The 16390-nt window shown below is 59.4% G+C and overlaps 1 protein-coding gene and 1 long non-coding RNA gene across 3 annotated transcripts; one reads left to right on the forward strand and one right to left on the reverse strand.

The window, feature by feature from the left end:
- Window positions 1-16: 16 nt before the first annotated feature.
- Window positions 17-15490, reverse strand: SLC4A2 (solute carrier family 4 member 2). Of its 2 annotated transcripts, none has more exons than XM_072776954.1 (23): window positions 15317-15490; window positions 12999-13112; window positions 11139-11304; window positions 10747-10988; window positions 10550-10665; window positions 8941-9173; window positions 8707-8849; window positions 6892-7072; window positions 5354-5489; window positions 5100-5265; window positions 4870-4984; window positions 4581-4765; window positions 4233-4458; window positions 3906-4121; window positions 3659-3807; window positions 3341-3535; window positions 2487-2741; window positions 2283-2372; window positions 1905-2071; window positions 1088-1341; window positions 831-1000; window positions 389-562; window positions 17-252 (listed from the first exon to the last, which is right to left on the reverse strand). In XM_072776954.1, exons 2-23 carry the CDS (start codon window positions 13047-13049, stop codon window positions 172-174), a joined length of 3711 nt encoding a protein of 1236 aa, XP_072633055.1. In that variant the 5' UTR covers window positions 13050-13112; window positions 15317-15490; the 3' UTR covers window positions 17-171. The 2 variants fall into 2 exon arrangements, with proteins under 2 accessions (XP_072633055.1, XP_072633056.1); XM_072776955.1 differs by lacking the exon at window positions 15317-15490 and adding an exon at window positions 12354-12445 and having other exon boundaries at window positions 12999-13118.
- Window positions 6541-10993, forward strand: LOC140605044 (uncharacterized). Its single transcript, XR_012007823.1, has 3 exons — window positions 6541-7103; window positions 9062-9256; window positions 10512-10993. It is a non-coding gene; the product is annotated as an uncharacterized lncRNA (long non-coding RNA).
- Window positions 15491-16390: the final 900 nt, after the last annotated feature.

Raw genomic sequence — 16390 nt, forward strand, 5'->3', positions numbered from 1 at the left:
ACACAGAAGGCCAGGATAGGTGGGGGCCGAAGCACTTTACTGTGGGGGGTGGGGATGGTAAGGAGACTTTAAATTATTCATTTAAATAAAAATGAGGGAGGGGAGGGGGAGAACACCCCAGCCCCTGATCCCTCTATCCATCCGTCCCTTGGCTGTGGGTCCAGGCAGCAACTACACAGGCATGGGCATCTCATTGTACTCGTCCACACCCTCCCGCTCATCGAACACTGGCTCCGCCTCATTAGCATCCAGCTGTGGGGGTGGAGGGAGTTAGTTGATCCTGACCTCAACCTGGGTGGGGACCCCAGGGTGGGGGTGGGGTGGGGGTGAGGGGTGGGGTGGGGGGTGAGGGGTGGGCAGCAGGGCTGGAAGGAGCAGGAGGCCTTACACATTTCATCTCTCTCTCGGTGAAGATGCGGGTGAGCACCACCATGCGGAGGGGCACCGTAAGGATGAGGATGAAGGGGAAGGCCAGGGAGGCAGCTGTGGACATGACCGCCCAGAGCAGGGCCAAGCAGAGCAGCTGCAGGGCTGTGAACAGGTGCATTCGGAGGGTCCGAACCTGGGAGGGGACAAGACAGGTGAGCCGAGGCTTCTCCCTGGTCCCTTGGAGGGCCATCTGGGCCTGCCACCTCCAGAAGACAGACAGCCCTTTCTCCCTCCACGGGGGTGGCAGTCGTGGTGGCTATGCCTTTGAGGGGCTTACCAAAGCTGGGTCTGCAGACTAAACGGTGGCTGAACACAATGAGCAGATGGGGGGGCCGGAGAGTGAGCCCCACAGACCAGGTGTTGGGGGCAGAGGCACGGGGCTCTTTCCAGTGAGGTCTTACCTTCTTGACATAGGTTACATCTGGGTGGTGTTTGGGTGGCATGAGCAGCAGGTGCAGCCGCTCGTAGAACTGGATCCCATTAAGGGAGGTAACTCCCATGTACAGAAAAATACCAAAGAGCACAGCCAAGGGGATCTGCCGGAGCAGGTCCCCAATAACTATGGAGAGACCTGGGGGAGGAGAGAAAGAAGCAGGTGGCCCCAGGCTCCCTGCCTCAGAGACTGCCTGGGGAAGGCTGAAGCAAGAGCTCAACGTACCCACAAGCAGGGCAACCAGCAGCCCCGTTACCCGCTGCTCCTTGACCTCCTGGATCTTGGGCTTGTCCCCAGGTGCCACAGCCTTGCTCATGACGGTGAGTGCGTTGGCATGAGTGACGGAGCGGACGGTGGCAGCAGCCAACCAGGGCAGGCCAAAAAGGGCACAGATGCCGCCCATGGCCACAATAAGCAGGAGGTCCAGGTGGAAGCCAGAGCCCTTCTGCAGCATGCGCTCCTTCTTGGAGATGATCAGCCTGAGTGGGGATGGGGACTCACTGATGCCCTGGGGCCAGCTTGGCACAATCATGTCTTTCCAGAGCACCCAGCCAGGAGCCTCCGTCTGTTTTTGGAACCTGCCCATTCCGTCAGGACAAGCATTCCCTCACGGAGCTAAGCCCTCTCCACGCTGCCCTCCTTGCCATTCAGGACCACTTCCAGCCTGTACTGTGCCCATCCCAACAAACGTCAGAGGAACCTTCTACTGCCTATGGAAGGAATTCTGGGGGTGCCTGGGTGGTGCAGTCAGTTAAATATCAAATGACTCTTCATTTGATCACAGGGTCGTGAGATGGAGCCCCACATCAGGCTCTGTGCTTAGCTCGGAGTCTGCTTGAGATTCTCTCCCCCTCTCCGCCCGCCTCCTGCCCCTCCATCTTGAGTTCTCTCAAATAAAGAAAAAAATCTTTAGAGAAGGAAATTCTAGGGGCCAGCCTGGCATCCTGGGCCCCCCTAACCCAGTGCACCCTATCTCCTCGCCTGGCCCTGGCTGGGGTTTCAGCCATTCCACAAACAACCCCCTTCGGCAGGGACCACTCACGTGGTGATCTGCGTCTCCATGAAGATCAGGATGAAAACCAAAATGGCCGGCAGCAGGCTGGCAACCATCATCCACACGGGGAAGGAGCTATTCTCTCCCAGCGGGTTGATGACCCAGCCCCGCTTTTCTGGGGCTGTCACGGAGAATCCACTGGGCACGCTCAGCTTCTGCAGGGTAGATGGGAGAGAGCCGGAGGGCCAGTGAACGCTGGAGGGAGAGAACTGAGGGGCACTGGGCAGGGCGAATGCTGAGGGCATGCAGTGGAGGGGGCCTGGTGTCTGCCCAATTGAGAGGCAGCTCTGGGGCTGGGCTGGCAGGCACCAGCCAGAGCCCCATGCCAGGCAGCATCTCCTGACTGCTGCGTGTGCTCTGCCTCACCTGGGTGTAGGTATCCTCAATACTATAATCCACAAGCACCATGATGAGGATCGCAATGGGCACCCCAAAGTCCCCGATCACCCGCCGCACCTGTGGGCAAGCACCATGCTCAGAGGTCCCCGGACCCCTCTCAGGCCCCAACTCAGTCACCCTTCCTGGCCCCTTCCCCTCTTCCACCTCCCTCCGGCATTTCAGCCCACACACCCGGCCAGGGAAGAACCGGCTATTCTTGAATTTGCGTAGGAAGAAAGCGATAAAGAAGGTGCCCGCCATGAGCACCAGTGACAGCAGGGCTGTGTTGGGCTGGCCCCGGGGCCTCCCCTGCCCCACTGGCCCAGGCGAGCTCCCGTTCCCTGGCCCCAGCGTGGCTCCTGCCCCATGCCATGTGTCGTTGTCACCGCTGTGTGCCTCAGAGCCATTGGAGACAGAACAGCCATGCAGTGGATGTTCCTGGAAGATCTAGGGAGAGGACAAAGCGCTCCATCAGCTAAACTGGTGAGATTTCTGGGCTTGGATGTATGTTGAGTGGGGCAGGCAGCATAGGAGATGGTGGGTCTGGCCTTAAGGGGCTTGTCTCGTATAATAAAAAAATGACTAAAGTGACCTGATGGGAGAAAGGAGAAACTGGGGATTCAGGCAGCTGGGGGTGTCCAGTTGCAGCCAGGCCTGGACAGGCAGGACACATCGCAGAGGACTCGGGGCAAGTCTTCTAAGGCTGACACAGGCATGGCTCTGAGGCCCAGACTGTGACTATGGGTGTCACCTCGGGGGCCTTCCTCTTTGGCACTTCTGGACCATGTGCCACTTTAGCAAAAGGACCTGTTACCTTTGTTATGACAAACATGTAACTTGTTAAGATTGACCTGAAGTCCTGGTTCAGGTGTCAGTGACAGGGAAAGTGGTGAGGGGCCAGGAGGAACCACCAGCCCAGGGGAGCTCTGGGCTAGCCCAGACCTCATACCCTGAAGTGAGAGCGAGAGAGGTGCAGAAGGTGCCCCGGCTCCGTCCCATCCCGAGGTCTCACCCCTGCAGCCCAGCTCTCGGCAGGGCCTGCTTACCTTAATCAACTTGTAGAACGTCTCATAGATGAAAATGAGGGAGATGAGGAAGGCAAAGATCTCCTGGGTGAAACGGGAGACAAAGCGCACCAGGAAGCTCCCCTCCAGGGCCACCATGAGCAGGGCCAAGAGCACCAGCCAGAAGCCGATCCACACGCGGCCCACCAGGTACTCTAGGTTGTTGCTGCTGCAGAACTGGGGAGGCGTCCAGTCAGGTCCCAGAGCCCCGGGGCTAGCAAAGTGGGCATGTTTGGGGAGCAGGAGGGGTCTGGAGTAGAACAGGAAGAGCCAGCCCCCACCTAGCCCATGGGCCCTTACCGAGAAGAAGGCCTCCTCGAAGACCAGCAGGGGCCCAGAGAAGCCAATCACCAGCAGCGGCTGGGCCCCCAGCAGGCAGAAGACCACACCCTGGAGCGCTGTGGACATGATGAGCTCCGACACCCCAATCAGGTCCTGAGTCTTCTCTCCTGGGGTGGCAGGAAGCAGAGTGGCTCAAGAGCTGTCAGCCAGGGACCCGTGCTTGCCCTGCCCACCCCCCCGCTACCCCTGCGAAGCCGCCTCTTACCAAGCAGCCCCCCGAAAGTGATGGCAGGAGACAGGGCCGCGAAGTAGATGAAGATGACAGCAGCCAGGCACTGGGGGTCAAGGGCATCTCGGAAGTCACTCAGGTAGTGGGGATAGCGGCGCCGCACATCTCGGATGAGGCCCCCAAAGGGCCGGCCCGTCCGCCGAAGGGGATCATCTTCAACTGCACCTGCCACCTCTACCATCTGCAGGAGCGCTGCAACCCAGGCCTCCGTCAGGGCGCCCGCCACGGCCCCTCTATGCGCCCTAAGCCGCCGCGCCCCCGCAGGCAGCCCCGTCCCTGCCCCGGGCCTGTACTGGCCCGTACCCTTATCTTGTGCTGACTTGGGCTCCAGTCCAGCCCCAGGGGGCAACAGCCGGCCCTGCTCCTCCCGCTTCTTGAGCATCTGGCGTTGGAAGTGAGCAACAGACCGCAACAGCTCCTCGCCCTGTACTTCGGAGGGCGGCAGCACCACGCTGCAGTCCAGGAAGGCGTTGATGGCAGTCAGCAGGTCCTCCCTCTCGTCTGCCAGGTAGGCTGCCTCATGGAATTGCTGCCAAAGCAGGCCTGGGGCTGGTGAGGGCGCGGGGCGAGGGCTGGGGTCCCGGGGCAGAACTGAGTGAGGCCACAGGGGCGGGGAAGAGGGAGCCCAGTGGGGGCAGGGGCGGGCCTGACCTTGTCAGACATGAGGGTGGAGATGGAGCGGCCAATTTCATGGTAGTCCATGTTGGCGCTGCTCGGGCCCAGAAGCAGGAAGAGGAAGCGCACAGGCACGGGCACCTCCAGCACGGCGTCTAGCTCCACCGCCTCCCGCAGCCGCACAAAGGCCATGGTAGGGCGGGAGAGGAACTCCACGCAGCCTGGGGGCACAGCGCTGTCAGGGGCTGAGGGAGGGAGCGGACCCCAGCCCCCGGGGGGCACCCATCAGGTCACAGCCCCCCACCCACAAGGCTCGCCCACATACCCACAAGGACCACCGTGGCCTCGGCGTTCTCGGGGATCTTCTCCAGGAGCTTTAGTTCATGCTTGGACTTGGAGCGAGTGATGCCGGCTGGTGGGGCCGGAGGGGGCAACTCCCGCTGGGGGTGCAGAGGAGCACAGCTCAGCCCAGCCCGGTGCCCCCATACTCACAGCCCAGCAGCCAGTGGTGGCAGCTGGGATCTGAACGAGGCAGGGCCACCCTCCTGCCCTCACCTCTCGCTCTACATCTAGCCGAGTCTCAGGAACACCTCCAATGAGAGGCTCGGTGACATGAGGGTCACTCTCAGGCCCCTGGCCATGATGGTGCCCTAGCAGGGAGCCCAGGGAGCCAGCTGAGATGTTTCGAGGGAAGGAGAAGTCTTTCTCATCGCTTGGGTGGCTGGAAGAGCAGAGGGCGATGAGAGAAGGAAGGCAGAGGCGGGGGCCAGAAGTGGGTGGGCAGGCGGTGGCAGCAACTGGGGCCTCACCTGTGTTTCAGTAGCAGGGCCCGCAACACATTGGCTCTGTCCTCAGCCTTGATTTGGTCAGAGATGACCATCTGCTCCACCACTTGGTGGGCCACCCCAGGCAGGGTCTGCTGGTCCAGGTCCAAAAGCACGGCCCCTGGAATAAGGATGGCATGCACAGGCCCTCATCCCCAGGGAAGAAGCAAGGACCGGGTGGGAGAGAGATCTGGGGATGAGGGGGCAGCCAGGTAAGTATGGTCCGGGTTTGCAGCACTGGCTCAGAAATCAGGGAGCAGGGTTCAGGCTGCAAGCCCCATCGCATCTCTGACCTGTTCCTTCCAACTCTCTCTGTCCCATAGGAATGTGGTGGGGCTCAGTGGAGGCCACTGAGGCAGAGCCTCCCAAAAGTCTCTTCCAAAGAGCCACATGCTGGATTCCCTAATATCCACTCCAAGGTCCTGATTCTTCCCTCTGAGTATGGCACAGCCCATCTGTGGCCTAGAGCCATCTGACGATGTCACCCTCCATCCTGGGTTCCTCTCATGGGACAATTTCCAGATCTTTCTACTGGTCGCTGCTCTGAATGACTATTTTATACAGAGATGAAAGTCCTTTCAAAAGTGACGAGGTCACCTTTCTGTCGAGGTCAACTTGTAGGAACACAGAACTAGACAACGAACAGAGCCGTTTCAACAAAAATGGGCGTGACAACGAACAAAACCAAGGGCCCCTGGGCAGCCAACACAGAGATCACAAAGCCCAACGATAAAGCACCTGTATGTTGGCACCTTGCCCAAAGCCTATGAGCCTTCCTCAGAGCCTATTTACTTCTGGTTTTGAAATTATTCTTACAGCAGGTTTCTGAGTCCTCGCTGTTTAGAAATACGCCTCCTGACAGCAACTGGGAGTGACTTTCCCAAAAGGAAGGAGGAAACCCACACAGAGCAGAAAATATCAGAGGCCTCAGGAGTCTTGCATCTTGGACATTTGGTGAAGTTTACATAGCCCTAGGAATGCCTGGCAGGCACAGGCAGGAGAGCAGGCCACTCCTGATCTCAGGGTTGTGAGTTCGAGCCCCACGCTGGGTGTAGAGAGGACTTAAAAAAAATAAAATCTTGAAGAGAAACAAAAAAAAAAAAAAAGAAAGAAGAAAGAAAGAAAAGAAAGGAAGAAAGGAAGAAAGGAAGAAAGGAAGAAAGAAAGAAAGAAAGAAAGAAAGAAAAGAAAGAAAGAAAGAAAGAAACCTCCCATAGTCCTGTAGATTAGGTCGTTTCAGAAAAGTTTCCAATGACATTCTTTAAAAACTTGTCAACTTTAAAAACGTATCCCAAACATACCAGCTTTGGTTATCTGAAAACATCACGTAAAGAAGCCATTTGCTAAAAATGCAGATAAGAGAGAGTAGTGTCAATCATGCCCTGGGATCACCAATGACAGAGCCTGAAAGCGACTGGCTATATGACATCACAGAAAGAAGAGACTCCCTCCTGGACTCTCCTGGGAACATCATACACCGTGCTGCTGAGGGGGGTTGGTCCTCAGAAGGCAGGGCACGTTACCATGGGCCAGGGTCCGGCGGAGCTCCAAGAGGCTGCGGAAGGACAGGGACGCCACGTGGGGCTTCCCCCAGCGCTCTGTCTCCTCCTCCACGTCCTCCTCAAACTTGATCCAGCGGGCAGTCTCCCGCCACTGAGGCTCCTGGTTTCTGTCCAGCAGCAGCTCATTCAGCTCCACAAACACCTTGTGGTGGAAGACAAGAGGACACAGCAAGGTCAGAGCCCGAGGGGCCCAGGGACTGCTCCCCTAGACAGCCAGCGCCAGGGCAGGCCTGTGACCTGGCACAGCACCGGACACAGAGCCTAGCAAGATCTTAACTGGTCCCACACTCTACTTGCCTCATCTGTAAAATGGGAGCAACAATCCCCACCTCAAAGTCTCATTATGGGGATTAAAACATACGCAACAGGGATGCCTGGGTGGCTCAGCAGTTAAGCGCCTGCCTTCAGCCCAGGGTATGATACTGGAGTCCTGGGATCGAGTCCCATATCAGGCTCCCTGCATAGAACCTGCTTCTCCCTCTCCCTGTGTCTCTGCCCCTCTCTCTCTGTGTCTCTCCCTCTCTCTCTGTGTGTCTCTCATTAGTAAATAAATAAAAATCTTAAATAAATAAATAAATAAATAAATAAAATAAAACACATGCAACAGTACACAGTACATGACATAGTAAATGCTGGATGAATGGTCACCGCACATGTGCACGCATGCACACAGGCACGTGTACACACACACGTGCACACTGGAATGTTGTATGCTTCCATGTATATATGTTCAAGAACCGATGGACAGGGGTGCCTGGATAGCTCAGTGGTTAAGTGTCTGCTTTCAGCTCAGGTTGTGATCCCAGGGTCCTGGGATTGAGTCCTGCTTCAGGTTCCCCACAGGGAGTCTGCTTCTCCCTCTGCCTATGTCTCTGCCTCCCTCTCTGTGTTTCTCATAAATAAATGAGTAATAAATCTTAAAAAAAATAAAAATAAAAAGGAACTGACAGGACTGAAGCACACAGAAGAGTAATCACAGCTGATGGTACTGAGGAGAGGTGCAAAGGAACAGAGTACAAAGCGTTCTGTGTCCAGGCAGGGTTGGCCAGGTGTTTGCATGTGGGAGAAGTCACCAAGCTATACGCCTGGCCCCACTGTGCTTCATTGTATGTTGTTAGACCTCAATAAGGTAAAACACAATCCACTGCAAGGGGTGGGGCTAAGAACCAGAGCCCTGGAGTCTTAGATGGGTGGTGTCGCTAAGGAACTGAGTTATCTTGGTCAATCACTGCCCCTGATTTATGGCTGTGGGACGATCAAATGAGCACAGTTGAGGGGATTCTGAAAGGTGAAGAGTACTGCTCTACACAGCCACCTCTAGCCGAAAGGGTCCTCGAGCTCCTCACTGCCAGCTGCCAAAAAATGGCCACAGTATAGAAATTAACAGTGTCGGGACGCATGGGTGGCTCAACGGTTGAGTGCCTCCATTTGGCTCAGGGCGTGATCCTAGAGTCCCAGGATCGAGTCCCACATCGGACTTCCTGCATGGAGCCTGCTTCTCTCTCTGCCTGTGTCTCTGCCTGTGTTTCTCATGAATAAATAAATAAAAATCTTTAAAAAAGAAAAGAAAAGAAAAAAGAAATCAACAGTGTTGAAGATGTGAATCGAACTCCTAAAGCCCAAATCAATAATGTCAAGGATTGTTGTGCAGTGTACAACCTTCACAACCACAGATGGTGGTCCTAGTGTTCGAGATCGCTGCTGGGGTGTATGTGTGTGGGGGGAGTGGGGGAGCCTGTGGGGTGATAAGGAAGAGCATGAAGTGGAGAAGAGTACCTCGTGGGGCTTATGAGGGGCCCGGGGCCGGGTCCGAGGCGTGGGGCCAGGCTCTCGCCCTTCCCGGCCACCCTGTCCAGAACCTTTGGCATTCTTCCGCACCAAGTGCCGCCGCACTCCAGGAACGTCCTCAAACCGGTGACCTGGAGGAGGCAGGGGCACAGGGTCAGGCTCCCCCTTCCTCTTACTCCTGTCCCCGCCCCCAACACTGGGCTCAGCCCAACCAGCACTCACTCTTCATGAGGTCTAGGTCAGCGGTGGCCAGTGTCTGGGCCTCGCTCTCGTCTGTGGGGACGCGGGGCAGCAGTGCCTGCTCGGCCCCCGTCATGCTCCCGATGCGCCTCCTCTCCTGCAGGTTGTAGCTCCGGTGCCCGGGCTGTGCTTTGGTCAGAGGACGCGCCGATGCTCCCCCATCATCACCTCCTGCGGCGCCACTGGCCGCAGCCACCACCTCTTCCACCGGGGCTCTGGACAGACAGAGCAGCCATGCAGGGAGGACCTGGGGAGGGGACCCCCAACTGGACCCCACCCTCCTTACTCCCCACTCTTGGTAGGTGTGGATGTGAAACACCGAGCCTCCCACAAGCACATGCAGTGCCGAGATCTGGCTTGGCCCTTTCCCGGCCACGCCGCCAGAGCCATCACACAGGCTCCCTCCCAACACCAACTCCTCAGCCTGCCTCCTGGGGTGTGGGGGCAGGTGACATCTGTAAAAGCAGCCAGTGCAAGGCCTCCTTCCTCCCCTAAGCACACCCCTCACCATGGGCTCAAGAGGGTCACAGGTCCCAAGCTCCTAACCCCATGGAGTAAAGTAGGTAAAAATAGGTCTTTAGAAGTAGAGATGGGTCCCTCATGGTCACAAGAACATGAATTAGTCCATACAGATACCAACTTCTGGTCCTATCCCCAAACCAGGCCGTCTCTTCCTCTCTTGCCACAGTGCCCAGTCCCTGCCACACCATTCTCCCACAGCTCCAAGTTTGTGTCCCCTTCCACGATGAGTCCCTCTCATCAGGCTTTCTTCCTCTACACCCACCTTGGGTGTCTTGGTGCCGCCGGCACCTCTGCCCACAAATCTGACCCACTCTTCCAATGCCACACTCTCCCCACTATTCCTCCACCTGCCCCTGGGCATCGGGCTGCCTGCCAGCACATGCCCCCATGCAGATGGCCACTGTGGGCTCAGTGCCACCTGCACGGCCTGTCTCCCCAGCGAGTCATGCAGCATGCCCTTCCCTTCCTGCAGCCCTTCACGCTGCCTGGCACCCAGAAAACAACAGGTCCACGATAGTAGTGACCTTGAGACCCAGTTCAAAGTGATTTCCTCCAAGAAGCCTCCTCTGGCTAACACTCCCAAACTCCAGTGCCCCACAGATACTGATATTGCACCCACATCTGCCCTTTAGCACAGTGACTTTCCCGATGCCATTTCCCAGGGCAGTTCCCCAAGAGCCAAAGGGGGGGGTGTCTCCTATTCTTCTCACACCTTTGGGGCCCAAGGCGGGCATTTAGACAGTACCTGTCCCATCCCTGATCCGGCGCTTGACCCCACTCCCCCTGAAGTCGCAGGTGGGGTGCTTAGACTGTACCCCTATCCTGTGCCAGGGTAACCCACACTTAAACCTTCATGCACACCACTCTTTAACCCTTGCAACCACTGTGTGAGAAAGGTTCTATTCTCCTTGGTTTACACACGGGAAGGCTGAGGCTCAGAGAGGTTGTCCTTGCCCAAAGGGGCAGGGCTGGGATTTGAACCCCAATCGAGGATCCCAAGGCTCATGCATTTCCCCCTTATCATGTTGCAGATGCCGGTAGGGGAAGTCTCCATCTGGGAGACACATACCCTGTCTGGGCGCCTTTGCTGGCATGGGGAGCCGCCTCCTGGTGGGGCAGTGGTGGAGGAGATGGACTGGTCCTCCCTCCCTTCCGGTCAGCACCTTCATCCTCCTGGAGAAAGAACTGGAACAGGAACCCACGGGCGCAGGTGAGGCCGGGCCAAGTACCCCAAAGATGCCCCCTAGGAGCCCAGCCCCAACTCACCTGCACCGAAGAGGGTGTGGAGGCCGGGGTCGGCTGGCTAAGTGCTCGGGTCCCCTCAGCTTCACTGGCCTCCTCCTCATCTTCCTCCCCCTCCTCGATGGTGGGGGTCTCCCCGGTGGGGGAGGCCCCGGGGCGCCGGCGAGGCTTCCGTCCTGGGCCCTGGGGTGTCTTGCGGCGGCGGGTGTCCGGAGGCAGGTGAGTGGACAGTGGGTGATGGATGTGGTGGGAGGACTGGCGGTGATCTGCAGGGAGGAGGGGGTCTGCTGCAGGCAGGCAGAGCATCCTTCCCCTGCCATCCCAGCCCCCAGCCCCTCCCACGAGCCCCTCAGCCCTCTCCTTGCTGGACAGTCGAGCCTAGGTGCCCCTGCCTCCCCCTCCCATCACCCCCTCACATTCAAAGTCTTCCTCCCCATAGCTGCGGCCTGGCTCCTCTCCGCCTCGAGACCCAGCCTCCTGCAGGATCTCCTCAAACCGCTCCACACCCAGAGTGCGGTGAAGTTCATCGTCCTCCTGTTCAGGGAACCCAGGCGCTGCCGGGCCCAAGCTCTCTGGCTCCGGCTGTGGGGGAGGAGGGGTGGAGAGAACACACAGGGGCTCATCCAGAGTTGTCTCCTGAGACCCCACCCTGTGCAGTGCTGGAGATCCAGGACGCCCCCAGCAGCCTTCCCCTCAAATGCCAGGGACCCAGACCCCCGCCATGTCCTGGGTAGCCTCCCCCTAGGTTCCAGGGCATCTGAACCCCGGCTGTGCCCATTCTGGTCAATTCTAGGGCAGGTGGAAAATCTCAGGAGAAATCCTGTGTCTCCAGCCCTGAGGTAAAATGTGTGAACTGGCCCATTCATATGGTCGAAGGTGAACCAATCCCCTCTGGCTGGAGGACAACTATCCGGCCTGAAAAGTAACTTCTGGAGGTGCCCGAGCCAACCAAGCTGGACTCTGAAAGCTAGCCCCTGGATGGGAAGGCAGCACTTTGCCTTTTCAGGAACGTCCCCCCACCCCCCCCACCACTGCAGCACCCCACCAAGCCAGGGCCCCTAGGGCGCTCCCTGGCCCCGCCCCCCCCACCTGAGTCATACTGCAGGAGAGGAGCGCCGGACTGCAGTGGTGGCGGTGGTGGTGGTGGCGCTTTGGAGGAGAGCTCAGCCTAGTTGAGCAGCCTGCCACCTAGCCACAGCTTCGTCCAGCCCCCACCACCCCTGCCACTCTCAGCTCCGGGCACCACCAAATATTTGCTCAAGAGCTTCTGGACCTCAAGGGCATCGGGATCTCCAAGGGCGGGGTACAGAGCCCCCCTCCGTGCCGGGGCCAGTGGCCAGAGCAAGGAAGAGCAAGGAGAGGAGGGCTAAGAAGTCAGGTCCTGGGGAGACACCGAGGTGGGGACAGGAACAGCAGGGAGGGGCGGGGGTACTGGACACAAGATATAGGAGTCAGGGGGCTGGCTTCCCGGCACCCCCCTGCCCCTCCCAGCAGCTCTGGCCCGCTCCCCAGCTCGGGCTCCACTCTCACCAGAATGAGCAGCGGGAGGAAGGCGGCAGGAGGCGGCTGAAGCGAGTGAGGACGGGGGAGCTAGCCAGGGTGGGGGCAGGGGGGGTGAGAGCCCCTCGCACCTGAGACCGCAGGAGGAAGTCCATGGCAGGCAGGGGTGGACTCGGAAAGGAGGGGGAGGGGACCAGCCTGTGCCCCTTCCCAGTCACGTGCCCTGCTGGGCCAGATGGCCAATAAGGGGCTGATTATGGCACTTGGGGTTAATCATTACACTCCCCAGTAAAATCAGGAGGGGGCCACGTGGGGCCGCGCTGGGCGGACCTAGGTGGCACGTGGGGCCAGGGGTGGGCGGTACAGCAAGCAAACTGCCCAGAACCACTGTGGGAGGACGCTGCTGCCTTTAAGGCTGGGTCAGAAGGGGTGACTGGGTTTGAGACCCAGGGTCCCCCACGTTCCTCTCTCTCTGAGGATAAAGAACCCCCCACCCCCCACCCCCAGGTCTTTAGGAAAGGGCCTCAACTCCCTCCACAGGACTGGAAGTGGCCTGACCACCCCAATACCCATCCCAGACTCCCAGAACCAGACAAGGTGTGTGTGTGGGAAAGCTGGCAGTACCCATCCCCAGAGGTTCCCCTTCCTCCCGAGCCCGCGCGCGTGCACACACACACACACAAACACACACACTCCAGTCTGACCTGGACCCTCCGCCAGAGCACCTGTGGGGTGGGAGGGGCAGCAGGGAGGCCAACCCAGACGGCAATACTCACAGTACAGAAAGAATCTGCGCCCGAGGCGGGGCGCCGGGGGGCGCTGCTCATGGCCAAATCTTAGCCCTTCTCACTGTCCCTGCGGCTTTCAGGACAACAAGGCGGCGGCATAACCTGGGCGGGATGGGGGTGGGGGGGAGAGGCCCGATCATGTAAGAGCAGGCCACCAAGCACAAGGGCCCCCGACCTGGCTCAGCCCCACCACGCCTCAGGAACCTCCCGCCAGTGGCCACCCAGGGGTCTCCCTGCTGCTAGGGACCTCTGGGCTATGAAGTACTTTAGGGTGGCCCTTAAGGCCGGAGAGCAGAGAAAAGAGTTATTTATAGAAGAAAAGAGAAAACAGAGAGAAGAGCACTAGAGGAGGGGGCAGAGGAGGCCACGGAGGGCCAAGTGAGACAAGAAAAGGTGGGAGAGGCTGCAGAAACAGGGTGGGGGGAGCAGGAGTCAAGGCCCAAATGCAGAGAAAGCAGCAGAAATCAGGGTAAGGAATGGAGGAGGAGGAAAGGAAAGGACAGGCTGAGCCAGAAACAGTAGCACCCGAGGTGGGCCGAACAAGAGAGGGGTGTCCTGGGGAGATGGAGACAAGACACCCCGGAGACAGAGACACCCCGTGGAGCAGAGTTGGGAGGAAGGAAGGGAGAGACTGGAGAGAGCCCCTAACAGCCAGCCCGGGGGTGGCAGACGAAGCAGAGCCAGGGCTGGGAGGAGACACCAGAGGGGCCCCCTTGCCTGATGAAGGAGGCTCCCTGGGGGAGGGGCAGGAGCCCAGCTCCACTCACTCAGTGGGAGGGAGGGAGACGCGGCACTGGCAGGACAGACCTTTATAATGGGGGAGGGGCACGTGACGAGTGGGAAGAGGGTGGGCAAAGGGGCAGTACTGATCCCTCCCCTCTCCTCCCCTCCCCAAGCCCCAGGCCAGGAAAATCTGAGTGGCAGGGCTCCCTCCTGACTGTGACTGTAGGGGTGTCTCAGGAGGGCACTGTGTGTGTGGTGGGGAAGCAGAACAGTTGCAGTTAAGGAACCTGACCCGGGGAAATCGGGGTATTCATTCCTAGTGGGGGAAGCGGATGTGGGTGGGTGGGGGACGGGGGCCCTCCAGATTCTCCAAAGTAAAGTACTGGAGCTCCCCAGTGTGTTGTTGGGGGGTCAGGGGTGCCCGATTTAGGGCTAACTCCAGGATAAGACAGGTCAGTGAAGGGTAAAACGATCTAGGTCTAGGGGGTCAGTCCAGGGTGGGGAGCCCGGAGCAACACATTCCTGGCCGGCACTCCAACTCAGCTGACGCTCTTCACCTCCCCCAGCAGGACTGGAGCCAGGTCACGTTTGGTGTGGGGGAGAGGGGGCACTAGGGGGGGAGAGACCCCTGGCTGAGAAGGGTGCGTGGTGTCTTGGGCACCTACAGGTGCCCCACTCCCACTTCCAGGCTGTGCCCTCGGTGTACTCCCCACCCCACGCCACCACCGACCCGACCCCGCGGTCCCAGAACACAAAGCAGCTTCTGTCCAGGGCATCGGTGCCGATAATCCGGGGTGGGGGCACATTCCGGGGACCAGCCCCGACCGGCCCGGGGGATTAGCATCTCCCCCACTCCGGCCCAAGGGATTAGCACCCTGGACCCCCACTTGGGCATTAACCATCCCCCAAGTGAACTCGCACATTCCACAGCTCTCCGAAGTGGGGCGGAGGGAGGAGGATAAAGTGGATTTGAGGCAGCGCCGCCCCCAACACCCAGCACCGGGCTTCCCACCCAGACCAGCCAGCGCCCCCACCCCCACCCCCACCCCCGGAGTCAACTGCAACTCTCCGGACCCATCTTTCCCATACCCACCCAGTGGCTCCCCCTTCTGCCCGACACCCCTTGTCCTGACCTGACCCGCCACCCCCTCCCCGCACAGCTCCGCCTCCCACCCCGGAGGTCGGGGGCGGCGGCCCTGGCCCACCCCCAACCTAGACACCCCCGACGGGCCTAAAGAATAGAGTCGGGGGTCGTAGGGGAGGGGTGTGGTCCGGGGTCCGCCCAGGAATTGGGAAGGCGGGCGGCGCCTCCCAGAGACTACCCCCTCCTGGTGGCAGGGGGCGCGGCACCCTCGCTTTAGGGAACTCTATCTAACCAGCGGACCCCGGATCCCGCTCCCGACCCGCGCCCGCGCGCCTCCGCATCCTTCTCCCCAAGACCTGGCTTCCCCGCGCCCCAGTCTCCGCCCCTTCCTCCACTTCCACTCCCTCCCAGCTCCGAGTCCCGAGTTCCCCCCTTTCCTTCCCCCTCCCTTCCTCCCTCCGCGGCCCTGGCCCTCCTCCGCCGCCACCGCTCCGCTCACCCGCTTGCTCTGGACTGCGTGCCCCGGGGGTCTCGGGGTCTCTCCCCCTTCTCCGGCGCCCTCGCGCGCTCCCGACGACTCCCTAGTGCCCACCTCGGGGCTCACCCCCGCCGCTCCCAACTTCTCCCAACTCAACTTTCCCCCGCGCCGCGGGCAGGCCAGCCCCCTGCGTGCGCGCCCCCCGGCGCACCGTGCGCGGCCCCGCGGCGGGCCGGGAGGCGGGGAGCGGGGGCCGAGACCCGGGCGCGGAGGCGCGCTTCCAGGCACCGCCCGGCACCAGACCCCAGCTCTATCCCGCGAGGCCGCCGCCCGGGCTTCCCCGCGCGGGACTTGGGCGCCCCGGGGACGCCGTCTTTGGGCCGCATTAGGCACCTCTGGGCGGAAAGAGGAGACACACACGGGAAAACGGAGACACGAAGATGTTCAGGAAACATCAGAGGAACTGGAAATATTTACGAATGCGTCGGGGTCGAGATTCTCCCCCAACCACCCCCCGCTACTCCCCTGTAATCCCCAGTGCCTCCAAGAAAGGCCCTTTCTTTGCTGCGGTGGGGGCGGGAGGGGGATGGCGATAGGGGTGACGGCTCCTGGAGGTTGGATTCCCATTGCCCTCAGCTGACCTAGACTTTCCGAACCCGGGAACTTCTGCCTCAGAGTGATTCCCTGCGGCGACCTCCCCCCTCGAGCCCTATTATAATCATCCCCTGCCACTCAAGATTTCTGTATTTCTAGTTTTCTCAACTAAATTATAAATTCTTCCACATAAGAAGTATACTTTTTTATTTTTTAGCCTGCCAGTAGGTGAAGCACAGCATTGTGTATATGCAGAAAACGTTCCGATATAAACAAGTTAATTAACAAATGTTTATCACCAACTATGGTTCTGGTGCTGAGCAGTGCTGTTTGGGGCCGTTTCTATCCAGTTCACAGCCCTCAAGAATGCAATCATGAGACAATTAGAGAGGAGCGCAGGAAAATCTATAATCAACTCCTTAAAGGATGAGGTCAAGGCTGCTGCAAGTGTAGCATCTGTCTGTGCTTCTGTCTGTCGAGGGCGGCAGCCAACCTGCCAGC

Source organism: Canis lupus, chromosome 15 (assembly GCF_048164855.1).
Source record: "Canis lupus baileyi chromosome 15, mCanLup2.hap1, whole genome shotgun sequence".
Taxonomy (NCBI): domain Eukaryota; kingdom Metazoa; phylum Chordata; class Mammalia; order Carnivora; family Canidae; genus Canis; species Canis lupus.

Bases quoted from the DNA above. Each gene is read 5' to 3' on its own strand.
- SLC4A2 (XM_072776954.1), bottom strand. From the start codon at position 13,049: ATGAGCAGCGCCCCCCGGCGCCCCGCCTCGGGCGCAGATTCTTTCTGT. The intron at 11,305-12,998 runs GTGAGTATTGCC...CCTCCCCCACAG, and splicing joins GCGCAGATTCTTTCTGTACT to CCGGAGCCAGAGAGCTTGGG. The intron at 2,742-3,340 runs GTAAGCAGGCCC...TCCTCTCCCTAG, and splicing joins CGTTCTACAAGTTGATTAAG to ATCTTCCAGGAACATCCACT.